Source organism: Pan paniscus, chromosome 5 (assembly GCF_029289425.2).
Source record: "Pan paniscus chromosome 5, NHGRI_mPanPan1-v2.0_pri, whole genome shotgun sequence".
Lineage (NCBI taxonomy): Eukaryota > Metazoa > Chordata > Mammalia > Primates > Hominidae > Pan > Pan paniscus.
The window spans coordinates 168,561,638-168,586,068 of record NC_073254.2 but is presented as its reverse complement, the minus strand read 5'-3'; the positions used below and the strand labels follow the sequence as shown (position 1 = coordinate 168,586,068).

The 24,431-nt window shown below is 43.8% G+C and overlaps 1 protein-coding gene across 7 annotated transcripts in view; it reads right to left on the bottom strand.

The window, feature by feature from the left end:
* Positions 1–11,477: 11,477 nt before the first annotated feature.
* The window catches only part of SASH1 (SAM and SH3 domain containing 1), a 287,004-nt gene continuing 274,050 nt past the window's right edge, over positions 11,478–24,431 (bottom strand). For all 7 annotated transcript variants that reach the window (XM_063605015.1, XM_063605014.1, XM_024929063.4 and 4 more), the window contains 4 exons: positions 22,955–23,068; positions 18,704–19,842; positions 17,376–17,507; positions 11,478–15,227 (listed from right to left, as the gene is read on the bottom strand). In XM_063605015.1, the coding sequence (XP_063461085.1) occupies positions 14,964–15,227; positions 17,376–17,507; positions 18,704–19,842; positions 22,955–23,068 (1,649 nt within the window). In that variant the 3' untranslated portion in view covers positions 11,478–14,963. The remainder of the gene's footprint in view (positions 15,228–17,375; positions 17,508–18,703; positions 19,843–22,954; positions 23,069–24,431) is intronic.

The window sequence follows — 24,431 nt, the reverse complement described above, 5'->3', positions numbered from 1 at the left end:
AGAGCTATTCCAGAGGACAAAGGGACAGTGAGGTCCCATCTTCTGATGTGCCCTAATGACCTCGGTGTGGAAACCCCAAACTCTATCCCTCCACCTGTCAAGAAGAGAGAGAGGTCAGCCTCCAGCCTGCCTCAGCTGTCCTGCGCCTGCCCCGGTGCCTACATGGTCTTCAGAGAGAGAGGCCTTGTCTTCCTGAGGGAGATGTTCCCAGGTCTGCCCTCCCAGGCAGCTGCATGAGACAGATGGCATCCAGGCTACGATGGAAGGGAGGGGAGAGGCCAGGACCAGTGCAAAGTCCCTAACTTCCTCTGCATGGCTTCGCTGAGTTCTGACCAGAGTTCCTACGGTGGGGGGAGCTTGAGCCCTTTCTGAGCTTAGAGTGTAAACTCTAACCAGCCTGGCTAAGCAGGACTTGAAGCAGCTGCCAAATGAAAAAGACCTGCCAGTTCTCCGCCTAGGTGGATACCCAGTCACCCCCATGCAGTTTCAGGGGCCCCTCCTAGTGACTCCATTTTAAGGCAAGTAGTCACTAATTACCCGGGGACATTGTTGGTCAAGCAGATCAAAGAGGTTAGTTGCTTTCAGAGATGGGACAAAGTGGAAGTTCTCAGCATTCTTTTACCTCTATTACAGGACCTTTAGACTAATGACATATTTAATTAAACAAGAGCATGTATGAGAGATAGCAACATGTCCTCCAACAGCATTTCAGCCAATCAGTGTCACTTTCAAATGTGGTTTTACATTGATTTGTTAGGACTTGATGGTTTAGGAAAAGGCAAAGGAAGAAATGAGATGCTTTGCAGGTTTAAACTGCTAGGTGGGCCCCCTTCCTCCGGGATCTTCTGTGATTCTGAGATCCGATGCCTTAACTAAGGGGATTCTGGGCTGTCAGGAAGGGGTGGTGTTGACTGGAGTTACTTGAGTCTTGCTGAAGGAGGCTTGACTTCAGATGGTAAAATTCAGACAGACAGAGAAAGAAGAATGTGGGGAGGACTCTAGGATAGGAAGAAAATTCAAGCACGGATGAAATAGGAGTCACCATGCGATATTCAGGAGACATTGAGGGGACATTGAGATATTCAGGATGAATCGTTATTTACTGAAGGAGCCTGTGGTAAATAAGAGGTTTTTCTCTATGCGGAGGCACTAGAGCCAGGGGAATCCACGTTCAGCTAGATCATTGAGTTCTGAATCTTCCCTCTCCAAAACCCCTGTTAACTCCACACATTCCAAAGCTCTGAAATGAAACAGCTACAGAATCTTTCTCTCCCGTTCCCTGCCTTGACTACTGCCAATCAGGGCAGGCATTCTTGCAAATACTTTATAATTGAAGGAGGAAAACAATGCCCTGGCTCCAAACTAGACAAGCTATGTCTAGTTTCTGATTTTCCTCCCTGTTGGGTGGGCTTGAGTCATTGATGTGGTCCATGTGGCTGCTGCCCTACCCTCATCTTTACTGTTGCCTGGGAGGTGGCAGGAGAATCTTCTATGAGTGAGGAAAATATCACCCTCCGCCTGTGCCTTATTGGATACAATTGGGTCCTGTGGCCACTAATGGCTGCAAGGGAAGCTGGCAAAGGGGGCTTGGGAGGGAGGGGCCGACACAGCTGCCACTGGTTTGAGCCAATTACGATTCATGTCCTGGGACTGGAAATAATGAGGCCAAACAAAGCAGAGATTCTGCCATCAGACAGCAGAGGGGTGGTTTTCGCAGAAAGATCAGTGGGGCAGGCAGGTCTTTTCCCGGCACCTGCTATGTGCACAAATAATGACAATGAGGCTGAGCAGTGAAAGGACCTGCCTGGGGTCACAGAGCAAGCACAACTCCAGAGCACACCACCTCCAGGCTGGGTGCTGTCTTTTCTCCTGTGATCCCAGCACAGTGGACCAAGTGCTGGTGGCTCAATGTAAATTTCAAGGCCCCAGGAACTCCTTCACTGAAGATACTCATAGTTTTTAACCCTTACTATGCATCAGAATAACCTGTGGAACTTGCAAAAACTCATGAATGTCCAGACTTCATTCCCTGAAGTTCAGATTCAACTGGTCTGCAGTAGGTCCCAGGCAGCCTCCTTTGCAAAGCTTCCCAGGTATAATGGTGTTCTACTCTCCCCAGTTATTCAATGAAACACAAACTTAGGTGTTTCTATGAAGGTATTTTGTAGGTGAAATGAAAACCCCGAATCAGTTGACTTTAAGTAAGGGAGAGTATCCTAGACCAGCAGTCCCCAACCGTTTTGGCACTGGTCACCAGTTCCATGCAAGAAAATTTTTCCGTAGATGGGGTGGGGTGCGGGGGGATGGTTTCAGGATGATTCAAGCATGTTTCATTTATTGTGCATCTTTCTTTCTATTATTATTACATACTCACCATAATGTAGAATCAGTGGGAGCCCTGAGCTTGTCTTCCTGCAACTAGATGGTCCCTTCTGGGGGTGATGGGAGGCAAGGACAGATCATCAGGCATTAGATTCTCATAAGGAGCCTGAAGCCTAGATCCCTTGCATGTGTAGTTCACAGTAGGGTTTGCGATCCTGTGAGAATCTAATGCCACTGATCTCACAGGCAATCAGATCCTAACAGGCCATGGACTGGTACCAGTCTGTGGCCCAGGGGCTGGGGACCCCTGTCCTAGACAATCCAGATGGGCCTGATTCAATGCATCAGAAGGCCTTAGAAGCAAAGCTGAGGCGTCCTTGATGAAGAAGAAATGTCATGGTGGACAGCAGCGTCAGCTGGTGTCTGTGAGTTCCAGCCTGTCCTTCCTGATGATCAGCCTGCCCTATGGATTTCAGACTTGCCTCATCACACCTCGCAATTAAGCCAATTCCATGCAAAAAATCTCGAATTATACATCTCTCATGGGTTCTGCTGAGAACCAGGGAGTTATTCAGTAGTTGTTAAGCCAAAGGGCATCAGAATAAAATAACACAAGGTCAAATCTCATCTCTTCTCCCTGCGACCTTCGTGGCTGCAGTTCCTTCAGCTATAAAGTGGGGATCTCGGTGTTCGGTGCACAGGCATCCTGTGAAGGGTAACTGCTCTCAGGAGTGTGTACGTTCACTACACATCAGGACTGAGTGATGGCAGCTGCTCTTATACTGCTAGGCAATTCTGGGCCATGAGCAAATAAATGTTCAGACAAAAAATGCGGCTGGTGTTCCCTCACCATTGCTTGACATCTAAAGTTTAGGGCCTTGGAGTGACCTAATCCGGCTTCCCCCAGCTTGCTCCCGCAGTAGGCAAGAGGGCGCCTGCGCACACACAGACACGTGGACGCTGCACCCCAGCAGGTGCAGGACACCGAGGCGGCCGCCCAGCTCCGGTCATGAAAGCAGCCAGGAGTTCCATCGGTCACCCATCATCGCTCTCCTGGGAGTTTTAATAGGTGTTTTGGTTACAGGACTCCAGGTCTCGCTGCTCACTTGCTGAGTCGTGGCGGTCCTGCCGGCCCTGCTGCCGCCGCACTCGGTTTCGGGGCTGCGGCTCGGCTCCGCACCGCGCGGCGTGGACGCGCTCCTCCCGGGGGCTCCCGCGCCTCCCACCAGCGCCTCCCGGCGAGCTGGCTCGGCCTCCAGCCTGGCGAAGCAGTGCCCTCTGGCGGCCACGCACTGCAGCAGCGGCTCGCTCGGCAAGACGGAGGCCGAAACCTGAAACCGGCTCTGGGCCGTGATTTCTTTCTAAGCCACTGTTTTTTGACTTGGAAATCCATAAGAAATCCAAAATTGTAGGTTTTTCTCTTTTTTTATGAAACAATTTTTGTATTTTCCACAGACAATAAATTAGATGTTTCTGTTGCTGGTAGTGCCCAATGTGAGGATGGATACATTTAGCACCTGCACAAGTGAAGGTGACCCGACATTAAAAGTAGGGAAACTCCGTGTGGATTTCGGTGATGAGCTACACGTTCACAAAACCACCCTTGATAGTCATTTCCACAACTTCCAGTCCTGAGAACTGGTCACTCCAGCAGGTTTAAGGTAACAATCTGTGGGTCAAAGTTAAGCCTTGGATAGGCAGAGAGGAGCCGCCTCCTTGTCTATTTACCCTGTCACTAGCCATCCGCGTATGGACCTCAGCCCCTCGTGTCACCCCTCTGGGTCTCCGTCTCCTAACCTAGGAAAGAAGAGGGTTAAAATAGAGCCTCTTCAGCGTTTGCATTTAGGATCCAAGGGCTAGTCATTCTGGGATAGTCATTCATTCAGCAAATACCATGTGTCAAGTGGAGAGGGTTCAGGTTCACCAGGGAGCAAACCTGTGCGTTCCCGGATGTTAAATTGTAGCAAGGGAGAAACGTACTAAGCAATAAACCTAAAGATGACACAGTGTGTTAGAAGGTGAGAATGAACGCCAGGTGGAAACTGGCACAGGTGTGGGACTCGAGAGTGGTCGCCCAGGGAAAGGCTGAGGGAGAGGCAGTTTCAGATGACGGAATCAGGCCAGGACTCTGAAAAGTGTCCTTTGAGCAAAGACCTGTAGAAGGGCATGAGAAAACCACAGGGTCTTTCTGAAGAAGAGCCTTCCAGGCGGAAGGAAGCCTGCAGAGGCCCGAGGTGAGAGCGGTCCGTTAAACTTGCGGACCAAGGAGAAAGCCTGTGTGGCTGAATCAGAGTGGCTGAAGAGTAGCGATGGCTGGGGAGGCTAGGAGGTCGCAAGAGATGGTTACACAAAACCTGCTGGGCCACCGCAAAGGATTTGCCTTTGACTCTGAAAGAAACGGGGCCATTGGAGGTTTTGAGCAGAGGAGCGGCACGATCTGCCTGATGTTTTCACACGTCTGTCTTAGCCTGCTCGGGCTGCCATACATAACAAAATGCCATAGACTGGGTAACTTACACAGCAAACATTTCCTCACAGCTCTGGAGGCTAGAAAGTCCAAGAAAGTCCGGTGAGGAGGCTGGGCGCTGTGACTCACGCCTGTTAACCCCAGCACTTTGGGAGGCTGAGGCAGGTGGATCACTAGATCAGGAGTTCGAGACCAGCCTGGCCAATATAGTGAAACCCCATCTCTACTAAAAATACAAAAATTAGCTGGGTGTGGTGGCACGTGCCTGTAGTCCCAGCTACTCGGGAGGCTGAGGCAGGAAAATCACTTGAACCCAGGGGGTGGAAGTTGCAGTGTGCCGAGATCACGCCATTGCACTCTAGCCTGGCGACAGAGCGAGACTCCATCTCAGAAAAAAAAAATCAAAAAGGCCTCCATCTCAAAAACAACAACATAAAAAAGAAAAAAAAGAAAGTCCGGTGAGGGTCCTCTTTCTGGATTGCACACGGCTGGCCACCTGCCCACTGTGTCTTCACATGGTAGAGAGAGAAAGTAATGCCTGGTGTCTTCTTCCTCTTCCCATAAGGGCACTAATCCCATCATGCAGCTCCGCCTGTGTGACCTCATCCAAATCTAATAATCTCCCACAGGCCCCACCTCCAAATACCATCACACTGGAGGTTGGGGCTTCAACATACGAATTTGGGGGAGATTCAAGTGTTCAGCCCTTAACAAGGTCACCCAGGCTACTGTATGAGCTACTGTAGATCACAAGGGTGGGCGGAGATGGGGGCAGGAAAAGCAGGAAACCACAGTGAGCATCGAGGCGAGGGTGGTGGCTGTGGCTTGGGCTGGTTTGGTAGTAGTGGAGACGGTGAGGAATAGTCAGATTCTGGAGAGACTTTGAAAGCAGAGACCACAGGATTTCCCAACAGGTTGAATGCAGAATGTGAAAGGAAAAAGAAGTAAAGGATGATTAAGTCTGAACGAAGTAACTGGAAGCTGTTATTGAGAGGGGAAATTGACATGGGTGGGGCAGAGATCTGCAGGGGGGCCAGATATTTCATTTGGGACATGTTGATAAACTTTAAGACATCTGTTTGTGAAGAGAGAGAAGTGAATGTGCAAAGTTCAGGAGATTCAGGGGACAGTTGTTGCTAGAGATAATTTTCATCCTATAAAGAACGTGGGTTCTAGAGTCAGGCGGATTTGTGCTCAAATCTCAGTCCTGTTACTTACTATGTCAGCCTGAAACAATGTCTTAGCTTCTCTGAACCTTGTTATTCAATATTTATATTTTCAGCTCCTCATGTGTCAGGCACTGTACCAGGTACTGGGATTGAAAAAATAAGCAAAGTCCCTGTGCTCATGGACTCTACACTGGTCAAACAGGGATGAGAATAAATGTCCACTTAGTGTTCATTGAATGAATAAAGTGTATAAACTGCCTCAGGCACTCAGTATAGTGATTTGCCCAGTAAATAGCTGCTCTCACCACACTTTCCTTGCTTTCTACCCATTGGAGGACAATTTGTGTTGCATACTCGGACTGACAAGTAAAGATCTAGAGGACATTTTGGGTGCCACGGAAACTATAGAACTGATTCCCCAAGACTAGAAGGTGGTCCCAAATACCAGAAATTATAGAATAATATGTTGCCTGCACAGCAGAATACAGCCTCTGATTTTCCTTCTTTGGAATTATTCTAGAGACCAGATACTAAACCCAGCTCAGGGGCATTGTAACAATGACCAAAATTGAGCTGGTGCTTGAGGATGCATGGGTAGTCTAACAAGCAAATAGCTGGGGCAGCATCTTACCATGAGGGTTGTTCTCATTGTAATCAGCATCCTCTTAGATAGAAGCGCTACATTTCTTCTTAAGTGACAAATTTCTGGGATTGCTTCTTTTACTCTAAGCTAACTCTTGGAGATGAAAAGTCAACCACAGAGAGATCACCAAGGGTGAGAAGAGGCCCTGGGATGGAAGTCTGAGGCCCCTGAACATTCAAAGGGTGGGCAGAGAAAGAGGCTGCCAAGGGTGCTGAGAGGCAGTGGCTGTTGAGATGGGAGAGGGCAGAGGGGAGCGGGGAAGATCAAGAATGGGAAGTGGGAGCAAAGGGCAGCCCCATGCAATGCTGCAGAGAAGACAAGGAAGTGGAAGCCGGGGAGGTCGCACTGGATTTAGCAATGTTGCTTCCGTCCGTGGCCTTAGTTGCATCCAGGGAGCAGTGGGCTGAGGAATATATGAAGGATAAGGAAGAGACAATGGACAGAAACATAATTCAAGATATTTGGATGTGAAAAGCAAGAGACTGGATTATCTAGACAAGGAAAATGTGAGTTTGAGAGAGAGTTTTTCAAAGGAAAGAATGGTGAACACTGTTCTAGCCTGGCATGCGTTGTGCTCGCTTGGAGGAGGATGGGGACACATGACAGGAAAGTGGTGCCAGGAACAACTTGAGATGTGGGAGTGCAGTCTTCCCCAAGGGAGAGTGCAAATATCAAAATAGAGGACTACGCGCTGGCCTGAAGAGCACAGCACCACCTGCCACAAGCATGTGCCCAGGGGAAAGTACAGAGAAGCGAGGGAGTGAATGAGGGGCTGGGAGTCCTGGGACAGCATCCTGAGCTCAAGTAGGGTTAGATGAATGGAGAAACACTTCCCTGGTCATGGCAGGAGCCATAAGGAAAGATGAGAAGAGGATGCTGGGGAGTTTGCAAGTGAGGCCCAATGGATGATTTCCATTGTTCTATGAAGTGGGAAGAGACTCAGTCAGGCTGAGGGCCAGGTGGATCAGGAGTTTGGAGACACAGAGGATATTCCTTAATTATTTTCTTGTTATTTCCAAGACTTTTAAATTTCTTATTTATTTATTTATTTTCTTTTATTATTATTATACTTTAAGTTTTAGGGTACATGTGCACAATGTGCAGGTTAGTTACATGTGTATACATGTGCCATGCTGGTGCGCTGCACCCACTAACTCATCATCTAGCATTAGGTATATCTCCTAATGCTATCCCTCCCCCCTCCCCCCACCCCACAACAGTCCCCAGAGTGTGATGTTCTCCTTCCTGTGTCCATGTGTTCTCATCGTTCAATTCCCACCTATGAGTGAGAATGTGCGGTGTTTGGTTTTTTGTTCTTGCAATAGTTTACTGAGAATGATGATTTCCAATTTCATCCATGTCCCTACAAAGGACATGAACTCATCATTTTTTATGGCTGCATAGTATTCCATGGTGTATATGTGCCACATTTTCTTAATCCAGTCTATCATTGTTGGACATTTGGGTTGGTTCCAAGTCTTTGCTATTGTGAATAGTGCCGCAATAAACATATGTGTGCATGTATCTTTATAGCAGCATGATTTATAGTCCTTTGGGTATATACCCAGTAATGGGATGGCTGGGTCAAATGGTATTTCTATTCTAGATCCCTGAGGAATCGCCACACTGACTTCCACAATGGTTGAACCAGTTTACAGTCCCACCAACAGTGTAAAAGTGTTCCTATTTCTCCACATCCTCTCCAGCATCTGTTGTTTCCTGACTTTTTAATGATTGCCATTCTAACTGGTGTGAGATGATATCTCATTGTGGTTTTGATGTGCATTTCTCTGATAGCCAGTGATGGCGAGCATTTTTTCATGTTTTTTGGCTGCATAAATGTCTTCTTTTGAGAAGTGTCTGTTCATGTCCTTCGCCCACTTTTTGATGGGGTTGTTTTTTTTTTTTCTTGTAAATTTGTTTGAGTTCATTGTAGATTCTGGATATTAGCCCTTTGTCAGATGAGTAGGTTGCGAAAATTTTCTCCCATTTTGTAGGTTGTCTGTTCACTCTGATGGTAGTTTCTTTTGCTGTGCAGAAGCTCTTTAGTTTAATTAGATCCCATTTGTCAATTTTGGCTTTTGTTGCCATTGCTTTTGGTGTTTTAGACACGAAGTCCTTGCCCATGCCTATGTCCTGAATGGTAATGCCTCAGTTTTCTTCTAGGGTTTTTATGGTTTTAGGTCTAACGTTTTAAGTCTTTAATCCATCTTGAATTAATTTTTGTATAAGGTGTAAGGAAGGGATCCAGTTTCAGCTTTCTACATATGGCTAGCCAGTTTTCCCAGCACCATTTATTAAATAGGGAATCCTTTCCCCATTGCTTGTTTTTCTCAGGTTTGTCAAAGATCAGATAGTTGTAGATATGCAGCGTTATTTCTGAGGGCTCTGTTCTGTTCCATTGGTCTATATCTCCGTTTTGGTACCAGTACCATGCTGTTTTGGTTACTGTAGCCTTGTAGCATAGTTTGAAGTCAGGTAGCGTGATGCCTCCAGCTTTGTTCTTTTGGCTTAGAATTGACTTGGCGATGTGGGCTCTTTTTTGGTTCCATATGAACTTTAAAGTAGTTTTTTCCAATTCTGTGAAGAAAGTCATTGGTAGCTTGATGGGGATGGCATTGAATCTATAAATTACCTTGGGCAGTATGGCCATTTTCACAATATTGATTCTTCCTACCCATGAGCATGGAATGTTTTTCCATTTGTTTGTATTTCTAATCAAGTCTGATACTTAGAACATGGCACACTGTTATCCATAGAACCACCTCCTCTGGCCCTCTCTGTCCCCAGGCCAAATCCATCCTCCCTCTAGTTCCCACAGCCATTTGTACACATCTCTCTTATGGTTCCAACCATATTCATTACCCAAGTTTTGGGGAAAGTCCATTGAGGATGAATGGGGATGGTGGTAAAATCCAACCAGATTAGTCTTAACTGCTGTGGCCATCACACAAGTACCCTGGGATCCTTCCAGATTGAACTCAAACTCAGTTTGGTTAGGGTCTTCTGGTGTTTTTGTTACAGTATGCAGAAGGTGACAGCTAATACCCTTTTCAGAGTATTCTTCTCTGAGGTCATGTGGGAGGGGTGCTGTATTGGAAATTGGAATATTTCCAAATAATGGTTCCCATGGTTCTCTGATGAGTGGTCCAGACCTAGACCTGAATGAGCATTCATCTTCTCTTCCTGTCTCCCTCCTCCCTTTCTCTCTCACAGACACAGACACACTCACACACAAAGTTCTAGGAAGTACAATGTACATAGTTTGCTCTGAGAGGGTCCTCATAGCTAAGAGTAAAGACAGTCACAATTCTAAGGGTTCCAAAATGAATTGTGTGGTTAAACAGTGGCAACCAACTGCCTTCTCTTTTCTTCTTTCCCTATTCAAATTAATGTTCTTTATAAGTGAATACATTATAGGTATCTACATACGAAGAGAGATTACAAGAAACACCAAGACTCTGGCAAGGGTTTCCTAGAAATCATAAGAAAAAGAGCATCTTCTTTGAACTGTTGAATCTTAGGAGTTAGCAGGGGATTGGGAAGATTTGAGGTTTACGGTTAGTTCTTTAAAATGATGCAGCAGTCAGGAGAACACACACTCCTAGAATACATGAAATATCCCCGTTCGCAAAATGGATTGGAGGAGTTGGGAGTAAGATGATTTAAAAGTGGGCCAGGCACGGTGGCTCATGCCTGTAATCCCAGCACTTTGGGAAGCCAAGGCAGGCAGATCACCTGAGGTCGGGAGTTCGAGACCAGCCTGACCAACATGGAGAAACCCTGTCTCTACTAAAAATACAAAATTAGCCGGGTGTGGTGGTGCATGCCTGTAATACCAGCTACTCGGGAGGCTGAGACAGGAGAATCACTTGAACCCAGGAGGTGGAGGTTGCAGTGAGCTGAGATCATGCCATTGCACTCCAGCCTGGGCAACAAAAGCAACATTCCACCTCAAAGAAAGAAAGAAAAAAAAAAGTAAAACCAACATTAAGCTTCAATGAAACCCACCTTATTCTATCAAAATTTAAAACACACACATAACTTTAATACAGCAATTCCACACGCTAAGTGATATAGGTATAGTGATATCCACAATAGCTTTTTCTTCTATAACAGCAGAAGGTTGCACTTTCATAGAGTACTGGTTAAACCTGCATAATAGAATACTATGCAGCCTTTAAGGAAATGGGAGAATGTTGACATGGGAGGACCTCCAAGATGTATTCATTTAGAAGTATGGTGAATAGCATGAAAAATCTGCTCTCATTTCTGTATGGCGAAATACATATGCAATTATATTTATAAATACAGAAGAGTTTCTCTGAAAAGATGGTAATTTTTTAAATAGTTTCTCAAATGCATACATTACCTCTCAAAGTTTATTACAAACACCCTCTTCTCCCTATTAAAAATGTGTCTTTGTATCAATTGTGGTATGCTGAAATTAAAAACCCATTATTGTCAAGTTGATTAATTTCTAGGCTATCCAGACCTAGACTTGTTTTTTCTTTCTCAGTAGAAGATATGGGTGGTGGTGTCATTTAGCTGTATAATATTGAGCAAGTCAATCATCCATGTGGACTCAGATTCTTCATTTGAAAATGATAATCTTAGACTCAAGATGACTTCCAAAAAATATCTTGCTGGTCTAAGGTGCTATCATTATATGACTCGATTATGCATATTTGAAAATAAAGCAATAAAGTGGCAAAGAGAATCTGGGTGGATGTCAGAGGGTGAGTTCTGGTGATGGCAGAATTGCAGACAACTACAATTTTCCCAGTATATTTCATTATTTGACCACGTTATAAATTCCTTTTCATTTCTACTCCATTCATCTTTAAAATACCCAAGAAACAACAAAAAAGGCATATTCAACTGAAGAAATTTATTGACTTTTTTCTAGGTACATAGATGACATAATTATAGACAAGTTTTGATACATAGGAAAACCCTTCCGTCCACCTCTCTTTATGCTAAATGAATCATCACAATAATTTTTACAATTTTTAAAACAATACACAGCTTTCTTGGGCTGAAGCAATTGCAAGAACATATTGGTACTGGTATATTACAGCTACTTACAATGTTTTTAAGAACAGCAATGGAGAAAAATAAGTTATTTAAATATTGATTTCATATACAGAAAGTGCAATGTTGTTAGTTGTTATATAACTTGCTCGACAGTTTCTTTTCTCTATCAATTTTAAATCAAGATAACTTGGACTCAGACTATTATATTTTTTTCTGAAAATAATACAGTACACACATGGCAGCAGTGACTTGGCAAGTTGACCTTTTTTGCTGCAGTTATGAAAGCAAACTTTACTATGTCAGGAACTGATTTCCAATAGATTAGTAATTTCCAATTTCACCCATACCTGGGGGTTCAGGACAGAGAAAAGGGCCTCTGACTAAGGCAAGGCCATGAAACAATATCTTAGTTATCTGGGTACATAAATAGTACTAGCTGGAGCTGACTGCATTTCCTTCCAGACAGCTTTGAAGTGAAAATCATACACAATGTTATGTGTAGCTACCTGAGCCGAACTGCCTTTCCAGGTTTCTTTTGTGCTTTCCAAAGACAACAATTTTCACCATTACTCAAAATTCTGTACCAAATGCAACTGATTAAAACTGGATATTGCTGAAGCCTATCACCTGTTCACTAATGTCCACAGGCAGCCCCAATCCACCTCAGTCAAACGTCACACCCAAACATTCAGCTTTTCTCAGACCAAATTAAATGTTTAAAGAAAAAAAAAAGACCAAACACTAAAGATATTTTTAAAATATTTAAACAACACAATAAAGTAAAAACAACCTCAGACCCCTCAGACTAGACATTCCCACTGAAAATTCTTTGTGGTCCCTGAATTTGATTTTCTATGCAAAGGCATTGATTTCCAAAGAAGTGTGATAAAAATGTGGTTTGGCATTCTCAAAAACTCCAGAAAGTTCCCTCTTCTGCTGCGACTTTCACTGAAATGAAAATCCTTCATGGAGAACGAATTAAAACTTGGAAATTCACATGAGATTTCTCTCGCTCCTTTGTTATCTCTTACACAACTTTTGTGTGGTTTTTTGCTCAGCTTAAACAATGACAGGATCTGTCCAAATGTCAAGCCGAGGTGTTTTGAGAGCAGGAAGAGAAGAAGCCTGTCTACAGCACCCACATCCACCACAGCACGTGAAATGCATTGAACGCTTTAGCTATGCAAGAACCCTGCAGCTTCGTTACATTGCAAATAGGCTAGGCCACAACCCGAGAGGACAAACAAACATGAGCTGTTTTAATTTAAGAGTTCAATAGAAATTTGGCAGCTTTAGCTTTTTATTCTACATTTCCACAACTTCTTCACATGGCATCTTATAGAAGATGAAAATTAATTATTAAAGAAACATGCATTATTTTTTAAAAATGCATACTAATGCATGAAAAAAATACATCACCTAAGAATGTCTTTTTCCTCAGAAACATGGATCCAGACATAAGCAATATGGTAAGATGGCTTTCTAATTTATGAAATCACTTCCCCTCCAACCCAAGGGAAATTATTTGTTTTAATAAGTAGATGAAATATTATAAAACGTTCAATCAAGGGCTTGTGGTCAAGGTGTTTCTATTATAAATGATTGCCCTTTATATTTTAGATGATTGCATTTGATGCTTAAAATAGTGTTCATGATAAGAATGTAAAGGAAAATCATTTTGTAAGCAATGGAAACCATAATAGTTTACTTGTTTAAATTTACTGTTTGCTAGAAAACCAGACACTAGACTAAAAGAGGATAGAGGCCAGGTGCGGTGGCTCACACCTGTAATCCCAGCACTTTGGGAGGCTGAGGCGGGTGGACCACCTGAGGTCAGGAGTTTGAGACCAGCCTGGCCAACATGGTGAAACCCCGTCTCTACTAATAATACAAAAATTAGCTGGGCGTGGTGGTGGGTGCCTATAATCCCAGCTACTCGGGAGGCTAAGGCAGGAGAATCACTTGAACCTGGGAGACTGAGGTTGCAGTGAGCCAAGATCGTGCCATTGCACTCCAGCCTGGGTGACAAGAGCGAAACTCCATTTCAAAAAAAAAAAAAGGATAGAATGTGCTGAAATCAGTTGTAAAACAATTTAAAGTAGCAAATACTTAACACATGGCTAATGAGATTTGTCTGGCTCCATAGTGAACCTTTGTTTAAATTAAAAGAAGAATTATCTAAATAAAAAAAGAAGGATAATAATAGTATTAGTTGTAATACTGAAAAGTCTTTTAGAAAACATCTTATACATGACTTCCCTTATTAAGGACATCTTTCTGAAATATGCAGCCTCACAGTGACCTTTTGCAAACATGATCCGTTAACTGAGGACTGAATTTTGGGATGGACATGGTCAGGATTCCAAGTCAATACTGCAGCGTGACGATCCACACAGTAACGATACTAAACTGGTTAAAACCAAAAGCAGTCACTATGAATACAGACACACACGCGCATGCACGCACGCACACAGACACGATATTTGTGAATTTCAGATAGCTTTTTACTAGATTTGTAGTTAGCTTAAAAACCAAAAACCAACATGAAGTGTGTGGCTGATGAATACCTCTACAAAATAAGCCATGTTATAATGAGACGATTAGAAAAGCTCACGTTTGCTGGAAACATCCCAGAGAGGTTCGATGTCCGCCTAAGCTGAAGATGTGGAAGTATGGTTACAGGGTTGTGGACACTAGTTAGATAACTGCTTAAAAGCTTATATTAAGGCAAATAAAAGCTGATTGCTAGAAAGCAATTATGAAAATGTCTCTTGTTTATCTAAAGAAGAACAGGACTTTTTTTTTTTTTTTTTTTTTTCCTGGTGCAGCCAGATGTTCTAACTTTTGAACAAATGAGCGTGGTCAGTAATGTACAATAACTCTTGAGTCTGTTACTTTGGCCTAGCTAAGCCCATCTGGCCCTCGGCCATCCTGCAAGATGACAGACAGAAGAGCAAGGGCACTATCAGAAATGGAACAGGCTGCCCCCTACTCCTCCCAGCCTCTACCAGTACACAGAGACAGACTGGAGATAGAGCATTCGCAGCCAGTTGGCATCTTGGTTCTTTTGTCTTCTGAAAATAAAAATAAGTGCTTGTCTTGTCTTTGGAGGTCAAAGAGAACCGCACTAATTTATTTCCTCGAGGGGGCTTTTCTGGAGGAGAGGATCCTCAGTTCTGTGCCAAGGTTTCACGCTGTTTGGCCACACGCCAGGCCTTTCTTCTGGATCTGGTCTGCACGTCCAGAGATGATGGAGGAATTGCATCAGCATCATATGCACAGTGAAAGGGTGGCTCTTGTCCAGAGAGGCCCATTCCGGGCCTGGCTACATGGCCTCAGGGCCTGGCGGCAGTTTGAAGAGTCTGGCTGCAGATAGGAGCTTTCTTATGTGTCTCTCCTCTGTGATGCCGGCCTCCTGAAGGCAAGTGTGAGACAGAGAAGGCACTTGGCTCAGTGTGCTGAAGCCCGCGGTGGAGAGGGTGCTGGCGTACATGGGCAGACCGATGGAAATGAGCCAATCTGACACAGACGAAATGTACCCAGGAGAGACGGGCTTTCGGCAGATTTCCGTGAGTCCACCACTTGGAATCTGGATAAATTAAGAAAGAATATGATAGAAACGCTCCATGTGTCATCGAGGACTACTTCGCCTATGTCTAAAAGGAACAGCACTGAAATACTGCATTGCTAGACTATTATCAGAAAGCGACAATGCAATGAGTGTCAGAGATCAAGACTAGCAGGAAAAATTCTTCTCTAAGATGAAACAGATCTTTAAGGAAGAGTTCCACAAGGTTCTCGGAGGTGTTGGAATGAGGTCAAATCCCATTTATGTGTCCGAGTCTTCAAACTATAAGCATTTACATATTCTGCTATTTTGTTTCACTGTGGATATGCTCTTGACAAGAGCCCTAAGGTAGTCTGAAGGGACAAATCTGGGTGATCGTGTGAAATGTAGCATTCAGTGGGTAGGGTTTTTATAAAGGAGACTTTCCACTGTATTTTGAATCTATGTTAACAACCAGAAAATTACATATTTAGTCAATACAGTTATGAAGAATTTAAAATACAATAATATCAAGGGTTGGCTGGAACAGGGAAGTGGACATTTAACCTTGACTACTGGGTATATAAAGGGCCTGCACCTTTCAGAAAGGTGATTTGCTAATGAGTATGAAAATCTTTGGGATTTTATACAATTTTGATGAAGCAAACCATCTTCCAGGAATATATACTCAGAAATTAACCTTTAAAGTCTACAAAGATTTATTAACAAGGATGTTCTTCATTACATTATTTAAAATAAAAGGTTAGAAAAATCTAAATGTTTTAACTATGAGACTCACTACTAGAGTACACTGACCTACTAGAATACTTTGAAATACAATAGCCACCCCCCCCCAATCCATGGTTTTGCTTTCTACAGCCTGAAAATATTAAATGGGAATTTCCAGAAATAAACAATTCATAAGTCTTATATTGCATGCCATTCTGAGTAGTCTGAAGAAATCTCACACCACCCAGCTCTGTCCCACCTGACAATCATCCCTTTGTCTAACAAATCCACGCTGCCTACACCACCGGCCCCGCAGTCACTTAGTAGCCCGTAGTCATCAGATCAACTGTTGCAGTAATGCAGTACTTGCATTCAAGTCACTCTTATTTGACCTTATAACGGCCCCCAAGTGCAAGAGTAACGATGCTGGCCATACGCACGTGGCAAAGAGAAGCCCTTAAGTGCTTCCTTTAAGTAAAAAGGTGAGAGTTCTTGACTTAATAAGAAAAGAAAAAAAATTGTATGCTGAGGTTCCTAAGACCTACAGTGAAAACGAATCTTCTATCCATGAAATTGTGAAGGAAAAAGAAATTCGTGTATAATATATACAGGGTTTGGTACTCAGCAAGCTTTCACGAGATCCACTTGGAGGTCTTGGACCATAATCCCTCATGGATAGGGGGAGACTACTGTATTGATTATATCAATTTTTTTTTTTTTTTTAAGTAACAGGGAAACGGATTCATGATCTGATAATAGCCAACAATCAGGTTTCGGTACTATACATTTACGCATACATTACGCATGTGCAGAGAAATGACTAGACAGAGTTTTAATGGACAAGTAAAAATTGTGTATATTTATGGTGTAAAACGTGGTGTTTTGATAAATGTACACATTGTGGAATGGCTAAATCAAGCTATTTGACATATGCATTACCTCACATACTATATTTTGTGGTGAGAACACTTAAGATCTGCTGTCCTAGCAATTTTCAAGTATACATTGTTATTAACTGTAGTCACCATGTTGAACAATAGATCTTTGGAAGTTATGCTTCTAACTGAAACTGTGTCATTCAGACGGGTTTTATTTTATTTCTTAAGAGATGGGGTCTCACCACGTTGCCCAGGCCGGCATCAAAATTCTGGGCTCAAGCAATCCTCCTGCTTCTGCCTCCCAAGTAACTAGGATTACAGGTGTGCACTATCACGCCCAGCACTAGACGGATATTTAAAAAGTTTTTCACAGTGTTGGGATTACGGATAATTTTCATTTTTTTTTTCTTTCTGAAAGTGTATTTTTAAACATTTCTAGGCTGACCACGTATTACTTTCTCCCCAGCTGTCTCCTTTCCATAGCTACGCAAGCCCTTGCCTGCTTGGCAGTTGTTAGTATGCTCATCACTAAGCGTGATCACTAAATGTGCCTCAGGAAGCTGGAGAACTGTGGGCTGCTCACCGCCATGCGGTGCTGCTTCCGAAGCTGCTTCACCCGGATCTGGTCCATGTTGGCGGCGACGTCCCTCTCGGGCTGATCCAAGTCCTCTGCGTATCTCTGCACCAGGGCTTCAGGAATCCCACAGCGGCCGTGCTGCCAGGGAGAACAGGAATATGACATCAAGAGTCGTAAGGATTTTGTTTTTCTTTCCCTAAGATACACCACATATAACGTAGGGTCTCACTGTCACTTAGACTGGAGTGCAGTGGTGTGATCATGGCTCACTGCAGCCTCAAACTCCTGGGCTCAAGCGATCTTCTCGCCTTGGCCTCCCAAAGTGTTGGGATTCCAGGCGTAAGCCACCACGCCCAACCCAAAAGTTTTAATTTGAAATGAATATATTTTCTTTATTGGTCAGGATGAATGCTTTAGAGGGAATACTTTTACATCTTTATCTTAAAGTACTGATGAGCTCTAGGAAAATGTTCTGAAGCATAGTTAAGGCAGAACACAATCATTCTACATTTTTCAGGCCAATGCCTTCGCCTCAATCAGATCATTTTGCAAAATACAACTCCTCTAATGTTACTGAAGAGAGTCTTCTAAACTGCAGGAGAGAAGGGCGAACTTCTGCTTTACAGATACTCAACTGTTTGCACTTTATCTGCTACAAGTGATACCACCAGCTCACTAGGCCAGCATTTACTGTATGGTCTTTCTCACTACCTTTCATTTAAAGACATTCACTCACGAAATATCAAGGAGGGTCAGAGAGGTGGAGGAGGATCTGATTCTAAGGCATTCATTGTCATGAGAATTTTATAATAAAGGACTCTCAGGAATGCATCCTAACAGGACCTGTATTTCCAGGAGTAAAGTACTGCTGTATCTGTTAGCATTGCTTTGTCTTTGGAGTCACTTGGTATTGGTAGATCTCATTTTTTTTGAATGAGAAATAATTTTTCATTATACAGCTAAATGTTTTTGGTACAATGGGGGATTTTATATTATCTTTTTCCCATTACCCATACAGATAACTGTATAATACAATTATCACATCTGAATAGGGTTCTTTTGTCCACATTTATTTTATTTGCTCCTAGTAATCCCTCTAAGAGGTCTTCATGCAGGTTATTTTTAACCTCGGTTTACCTATGGAGAGATGAAATGGGGCGGTGTCAACATCTGAACACATGCATGTCAAGTAAGGTGCGGACACGTGGATTCAGGTGTCTCCTGTCCACTGGGCGGGCTACCGGGCTGGCTTCAGATGTGGGTTCATCTCACCTGGCTGCCTGACTTCTACAAACAAAGGCCTGTGAACGTGGTGGGCCCAGGACCTTTGATACCTTATCAGAATACGGCTCCTCCGTGAGATCGATGCCTTCAGCGTGCAGCTTGTTTTCAGTGAGCGTTTCTAGATCCACTCCCCGGGCACAGGAGACCTTCCTGGTCAAAGCCGGGCCCAGCTTCACACCGTGCTCCTGGAGGCTTGTGTTCTCGGGGAGCTCTGAGAGCCAGGGGGGCGGCCTTGTGCTTGGTGGGCTGCCAGGCGCCTGCCCTGAGAGAGGCCTGGGAGCCAGTGCTGGGGGACAGTCGCTAGGGCTGGTGGGGCTGGCGGGGCTGCCCCTTTTCACTGGCAGGCATGGCGCATCGGGACTGGGGAGGGCCCCACTGGGGCCCATGGGAACAGGGTGGAGTCCGTTAGCAAGGCGTTCTCTGCTCTTTTTGGCAGGAACAGGTGGAGGCTGTGATGGAATTTTGGGCTGCATTCTCTGCTCAGCATCTACCCCTTCTTTGGTGCCCAGGGGATGGTGTGTTCCTTCAAACTCGTGTCCTTTTCTGTGGCCCTCCAGAGGCGTCCTTGCTAAACCGTGTTTAGCTCCAGGAGGCTGAGCATCATAGTTTCTGGGCAAACACTGAGGGGGTGACAGGCTGCGACCAGAGGCTGCGATTGAGCCCTCCAGTTTCTTAGTTGTCAATTTCTGAGGTTCAGAAAATCTCTTGCTTTGGGTCAGTAGCAATGCATTGTCGACAGCAGAGTCTCGCTCCAGGGGCTGGGCCTTCGTGGAAGAGGCGGTCGTCTTCTGTGGCACTTTAGGTACAATCTGAGGGGGCGGTTCTGTCACCTCGGTAGGCACGTCTTGCTCAGCACCAGGCTCCGCTTGAAGGTCATCCAGGGAATGGGATCGGGGCCAAGTGTCCACAGTCTGGGGGCCCTCCAGGGTCTCACAGCTCCGGCAGATGGAAACTGGGAGGCTTCTTCGGTTTTTATTCAAACCAGTCACACCAGGTGGGTCACAGCTCTTGGACGTGTCTGGGGCAAGGCCACCACCCAGCCTGCCCTCCTCCTGTCCCTGCTTCAGAGCATCCCCTGATTTCATTAAAGGCAATGTTGGGTAATTGCCCAACTGGTTTCTGCTAAAAGACTTCACGCTGGGCTCGGTGGATGACTTGGCAGATAGGAGGCTAGCTTTCCGAGTCTTGCCTGTGAGACCAGGGAATATTTTACAATCACATTTTAAAAGCAAATCAATCAAACGGATGCGTAAAGTTGTGCTAACATAATTGAAATCTCCAACACCCACATCCTATTGTTCAATTACACTAAAAACATAAAATCACCATTTATGACATTGGGTGATAGAGGGTTATTATGGTTCCATTTTTATTTTTAGAAAGAATTCTTAGTCTTATTAAAGGAATCATGAAGACTGAAATTAATTGGGTTACATGGGAAAGAAATACGCTGTGTCAAGCAGTAAAATAAATCTTGGCTTAAGTCTGTGCCCCACTGCAATCGACGTGGAAAGAGGCTGATCATCATACCGCATATTGATGGGATTTGTTGGGTGAGTACAATTTCTCAAGGTCATGATGGAAAAGGAGAGCTGGACTGAATTTCACAACAGGTTCTATAAATGGTATCCCCTACAGAGTGATCTGTGAATACTCAAATCCCACCTTCCCTGAAGCCCCTCCTTCTAGTAAGTTTATCCTAGAAGCAATCAACCAACCTGGACACAGACAGGTAAACTTTTGTGAGTACTTTGCCAAAGAAAATCTACAAAATACTGATAAAGTTTTAGGTCCCAGCAAAGCAACAGTCCTAGTTACAACTGTCAGACTGATAACTGAACTATCAACCAGACATAATCTACTTATCTGACGACTGGTAATTGATACTAAACTGCTGCTGTTGGATAAGCTTTGCCAAGAACTTACAATTCATGGGCCAGACAATGTGCTGAATGCTTTGTTCTCATCAGTACTTACATGTGCGCGCGCACACACACACACACACAATTAACTGTCCCTTGTTACATTTTTGGTTGATAACATGTTTGTTGTGTGCTTTGACCCTGTCCACCTGTATGTTCCACACTGATAAACACCAACATGCTATGCATTTGTAGGATATTATTGTTGTTACATAAAGATCATCAGCCTAGTGCTACTACTGAAGATACTGACCATGGTCCTACTTTTCATTATTAGAAAAATCATCACAACTTAAGGAGGCCAAGGCAGGTGGATCACGAGGTCAGGAGATCGAGACCATCCTGGCTAACACGGTGAAACCCTGTCTCTCATAAAAAATATAAAAAATTAGCCGGGCATGGTGGCAGGCGCCTGTAGTCCCAGCTACTCGGGAGGCTGAGGCGGGAGAATGGCATGAACCTGGGAGGTGGACCTTGCAGTGAGCCAAGATCGCGCCACTGCACTCCAGCCTGGGCGACAGAGCGAGACTCCGCCTCAAAAAAAGAAAAGAAAAATCATCACAGATAAATGAAGAAATACCTCTTCAGAAAAAAAAAATTGCATCAGATTTTAAAAGTAGGTTGAAATAGAAAATTATTAGAACCTCTTTAGCATAAATTTAGAAATATGACTTTCTTTTCCCTTAACTCCCAATATAAAACTATATATATAAGTTCCATTTTTGCATTCTGCATTACATTAGAAAGATCCCTGAACTTACTTTGAGTTCAAAGTATGGTTCGCTAGCAATCTAGTTCTTCAGCAGGTACACCTGAATTCATTTGGGCATGAAAAATTCTGCCAGTGATATCTGTGAGATCCTTACCAATCACCAACAGTTGGGGGAATTAATTTCCTGAAAAGTTTTGGATATGAAAAGGTTATTAAGAGAAAAAAAAATTCTTCAGAACCTACATGAGCTACATAAGCATTCTGATGTTTACTGAAACTGAGGATGTACTGGGATACTAGGTGGGTTTTGCATCCTGTCTTGACCGAGGCTATCTGAATATTATATATAGTTTGGGGAGAACTACTATCTTCCCAAGTTGATAGAAAACCTTGAATAGCAGGGCGTCATGGCTCAAATTCTGAGGTCCCCAAGATGCTTCTTAGAATTGGAATTAGAGTGAGGCAAACAAGGTGCCCAGAGGACAAACTCTAAGGAGGTGAATGCCCAGAGTCATGTGAGTGCAGGGCTGGTACCCGAGAGTGAGCACCTGCTTAGGGTTTGCATCCTGGACACCCACTTTCCTGTCCTTAGCCCTAGTTTTGGTACCCACAATGGCTCTCAAACTATTTTTTCCCATGATTCCCAGTAAGAAATACATTTTACATTCAACATGTAGTACACAGAGACACACATGCATGTACACAAGCGCAAACACACACACAGACATAACTGAAACAAGGATTACAAGTGACAGTGCTAACAATACTAACCTTTATCTTAGGGGATGCTCTCTGATATTTTGTATTCTATTTTGTCTTACAAAACTGCTGTCCATGACCCACTAAATTGCTTTCATGACCCACTAATAAAGTACAACCTGCAGTTTTAAAAAAGTTTGCTTTAGTAGGTGCTCAGTAAATATCTTAACACATGGGCTACTAGATAGGATTCCAATGGCTGCTAAAAGCTATCAAACCTGGGCATTTTTTATGACGGCCTTCAAGAGTTTGACAGAGATTTAGGTCACTGTGGTAGCGTAAGCCTCTTACCACTGTTTCTCATCTTGCTACAGTGGGAATTCTGGGGTCACAACAGGAAACCACAAAGCCATCCATGGTAACGTTTAGCCCACCTGACCCCATACCACTTAAGACTCCTCTTCTGTTTGAGACAAGTACCTTTTCTGAAATTTCATACTGATTACTTCCTGACTGGCTGTACAGAGAGGCCACAAACAAGACATGTGGCCATACAATCCTTCTCTCCTGCAGTAACTGCCTCGACATTCAGGCCATGCAGCCGAGGCATTTAAGACACTGCTGCTGGTATGACCCTGATGGATGGTCTACCTGGTAAACTGTTTTCCTTATGGACCTAATAGCTCCCAACACTCCAATGCTGGTTTTTATTGCATACAGAAAAGGGCATAGGAGACACACAATTTAGGTTTTACAGCTGCAGGTATTTGACACGGAATTTATTAACCTCACCCAGCAGCCAGGAGAATAGATAGGGAGGCTAACTTGGACTAGAATGGTGTAGAGGTGAGAAAGGAAACGATGATTGCTGAGTTCATGATAGGAATAGAATCGTCCTTTTGCAGAAAACTGTGCTTTGAAATCAGTACTTGTCAAAGCAGGTTCCCAGCGACTCATGCTGACATTACCGTTTTCCAGGTTCTCACTGCTTTCGTAGCATCCTGAGTCTCGGGGTGAGCATCCACTCAGGCCCTGGCTGTCAACGAGCAGCTTCTCCTGGGATCCTGACTGGTCGCTGTTACCTAGAGGAGAGAACACGGCATGAAATCAACAAGGTGAGTGAAAAGCAGAGGTTTCAGAGTCAACAGATCTCGACTTTATCCTCAGTTACTGCCCTGAGCTTTTGGAAGAGAACAATTTATCTTAAAATAGATGAGATCAAAATGAACTAGTGTGATCACAACTTTTCTTCCAATAAGGTATTCATTGCACGAAGCTAAGTTTGGAGAGAGCACACAGTTGGAATATGTTGACACCTTTTAAGTTAGTTATGCGAACAGAAGCTGACTCTGGCCTTGGGGCTATGAGGAAAGGAGAAAGGTAGAGTGTTGTTTTGGCAGTGGGGCTCCCAGACCCTTCTGAGTGATGGCACCATCAAGGAGAAGCAAAGAAAGAATAAACGCCCCATTCACAAGGTGAGATTAGGTCATATGTTTTTCGGAGATCTGTAAGACTTGTGCTTGAAGACAGTTATGTTGCCAACTTTCCAAATTTGGGAGCTAATATTAAAGTGTCAAATGAAATAAATTTTATTAGCATTTAGGAGCATTCTTAGCCCTCAGCAACACGCGCTGAGGGCTCTTGTATTAGCTCAGCAAGAGTAAGGCTAGCAAGACAAGGCACAAACCCCAAAACTCAGGACAGGCCAGTGGCAAATCTTCTTTTGTTTTTGTTGTTTGGGATGAGTTAGAGGTTGTTCTTTCTTTTCTGCTTCTCCTTTTGTCTTGTGCTGGCACATTTTTGTCTCCTGCATATAAGTAAAAGCTGGGGAAAGCTTAGGAAACCCTCAAACTTGGAAGCTGAGTAACAGATACATGCTTGCTGGTATAGATAAATGGATGACTGAAAACTGAATGTCCTCATTCTGAGTGGATAAAGAAAATGCAGTACCTATACACCATGGAATACTACTTGGCCATGAAAAGGAAAGAAATAATGTCTTTGCAGCAATTTGGATGGACCTGGAGGCCATTATTCTAAGTGAAGTAACACAGGAGTAGAAAACCAAAATCCACACGGTCTCACTTGTAAGTAGGAGCTAAGCTATAAGCACATAAAGGCATACAAAGTGATATAATGGACTTCAGAGAGTCAGAAGAGGAAGGGTAGGGGGAGTCTAGGGATAAAAAAAACTACACATTAGGTACAATGTATACTACTCAGATGATGGGCGCACTAAAATCTCAGAATTCACCACTATATAATTCATCCATGTAACCCAAAACCACTTATACCCCCAAAGCTACTGAAATAAATAAAAAATAAAATAAAGAAAAAAAAAGGAAGACCTCATTCTGAGGAAGGCTTTTAAAGAGAAGCATCATTATTTGTCAACTGTGCCTCAACAAAGCTGGAGGGGAAAAAAAAAAAAAAAGCAGCATCGGA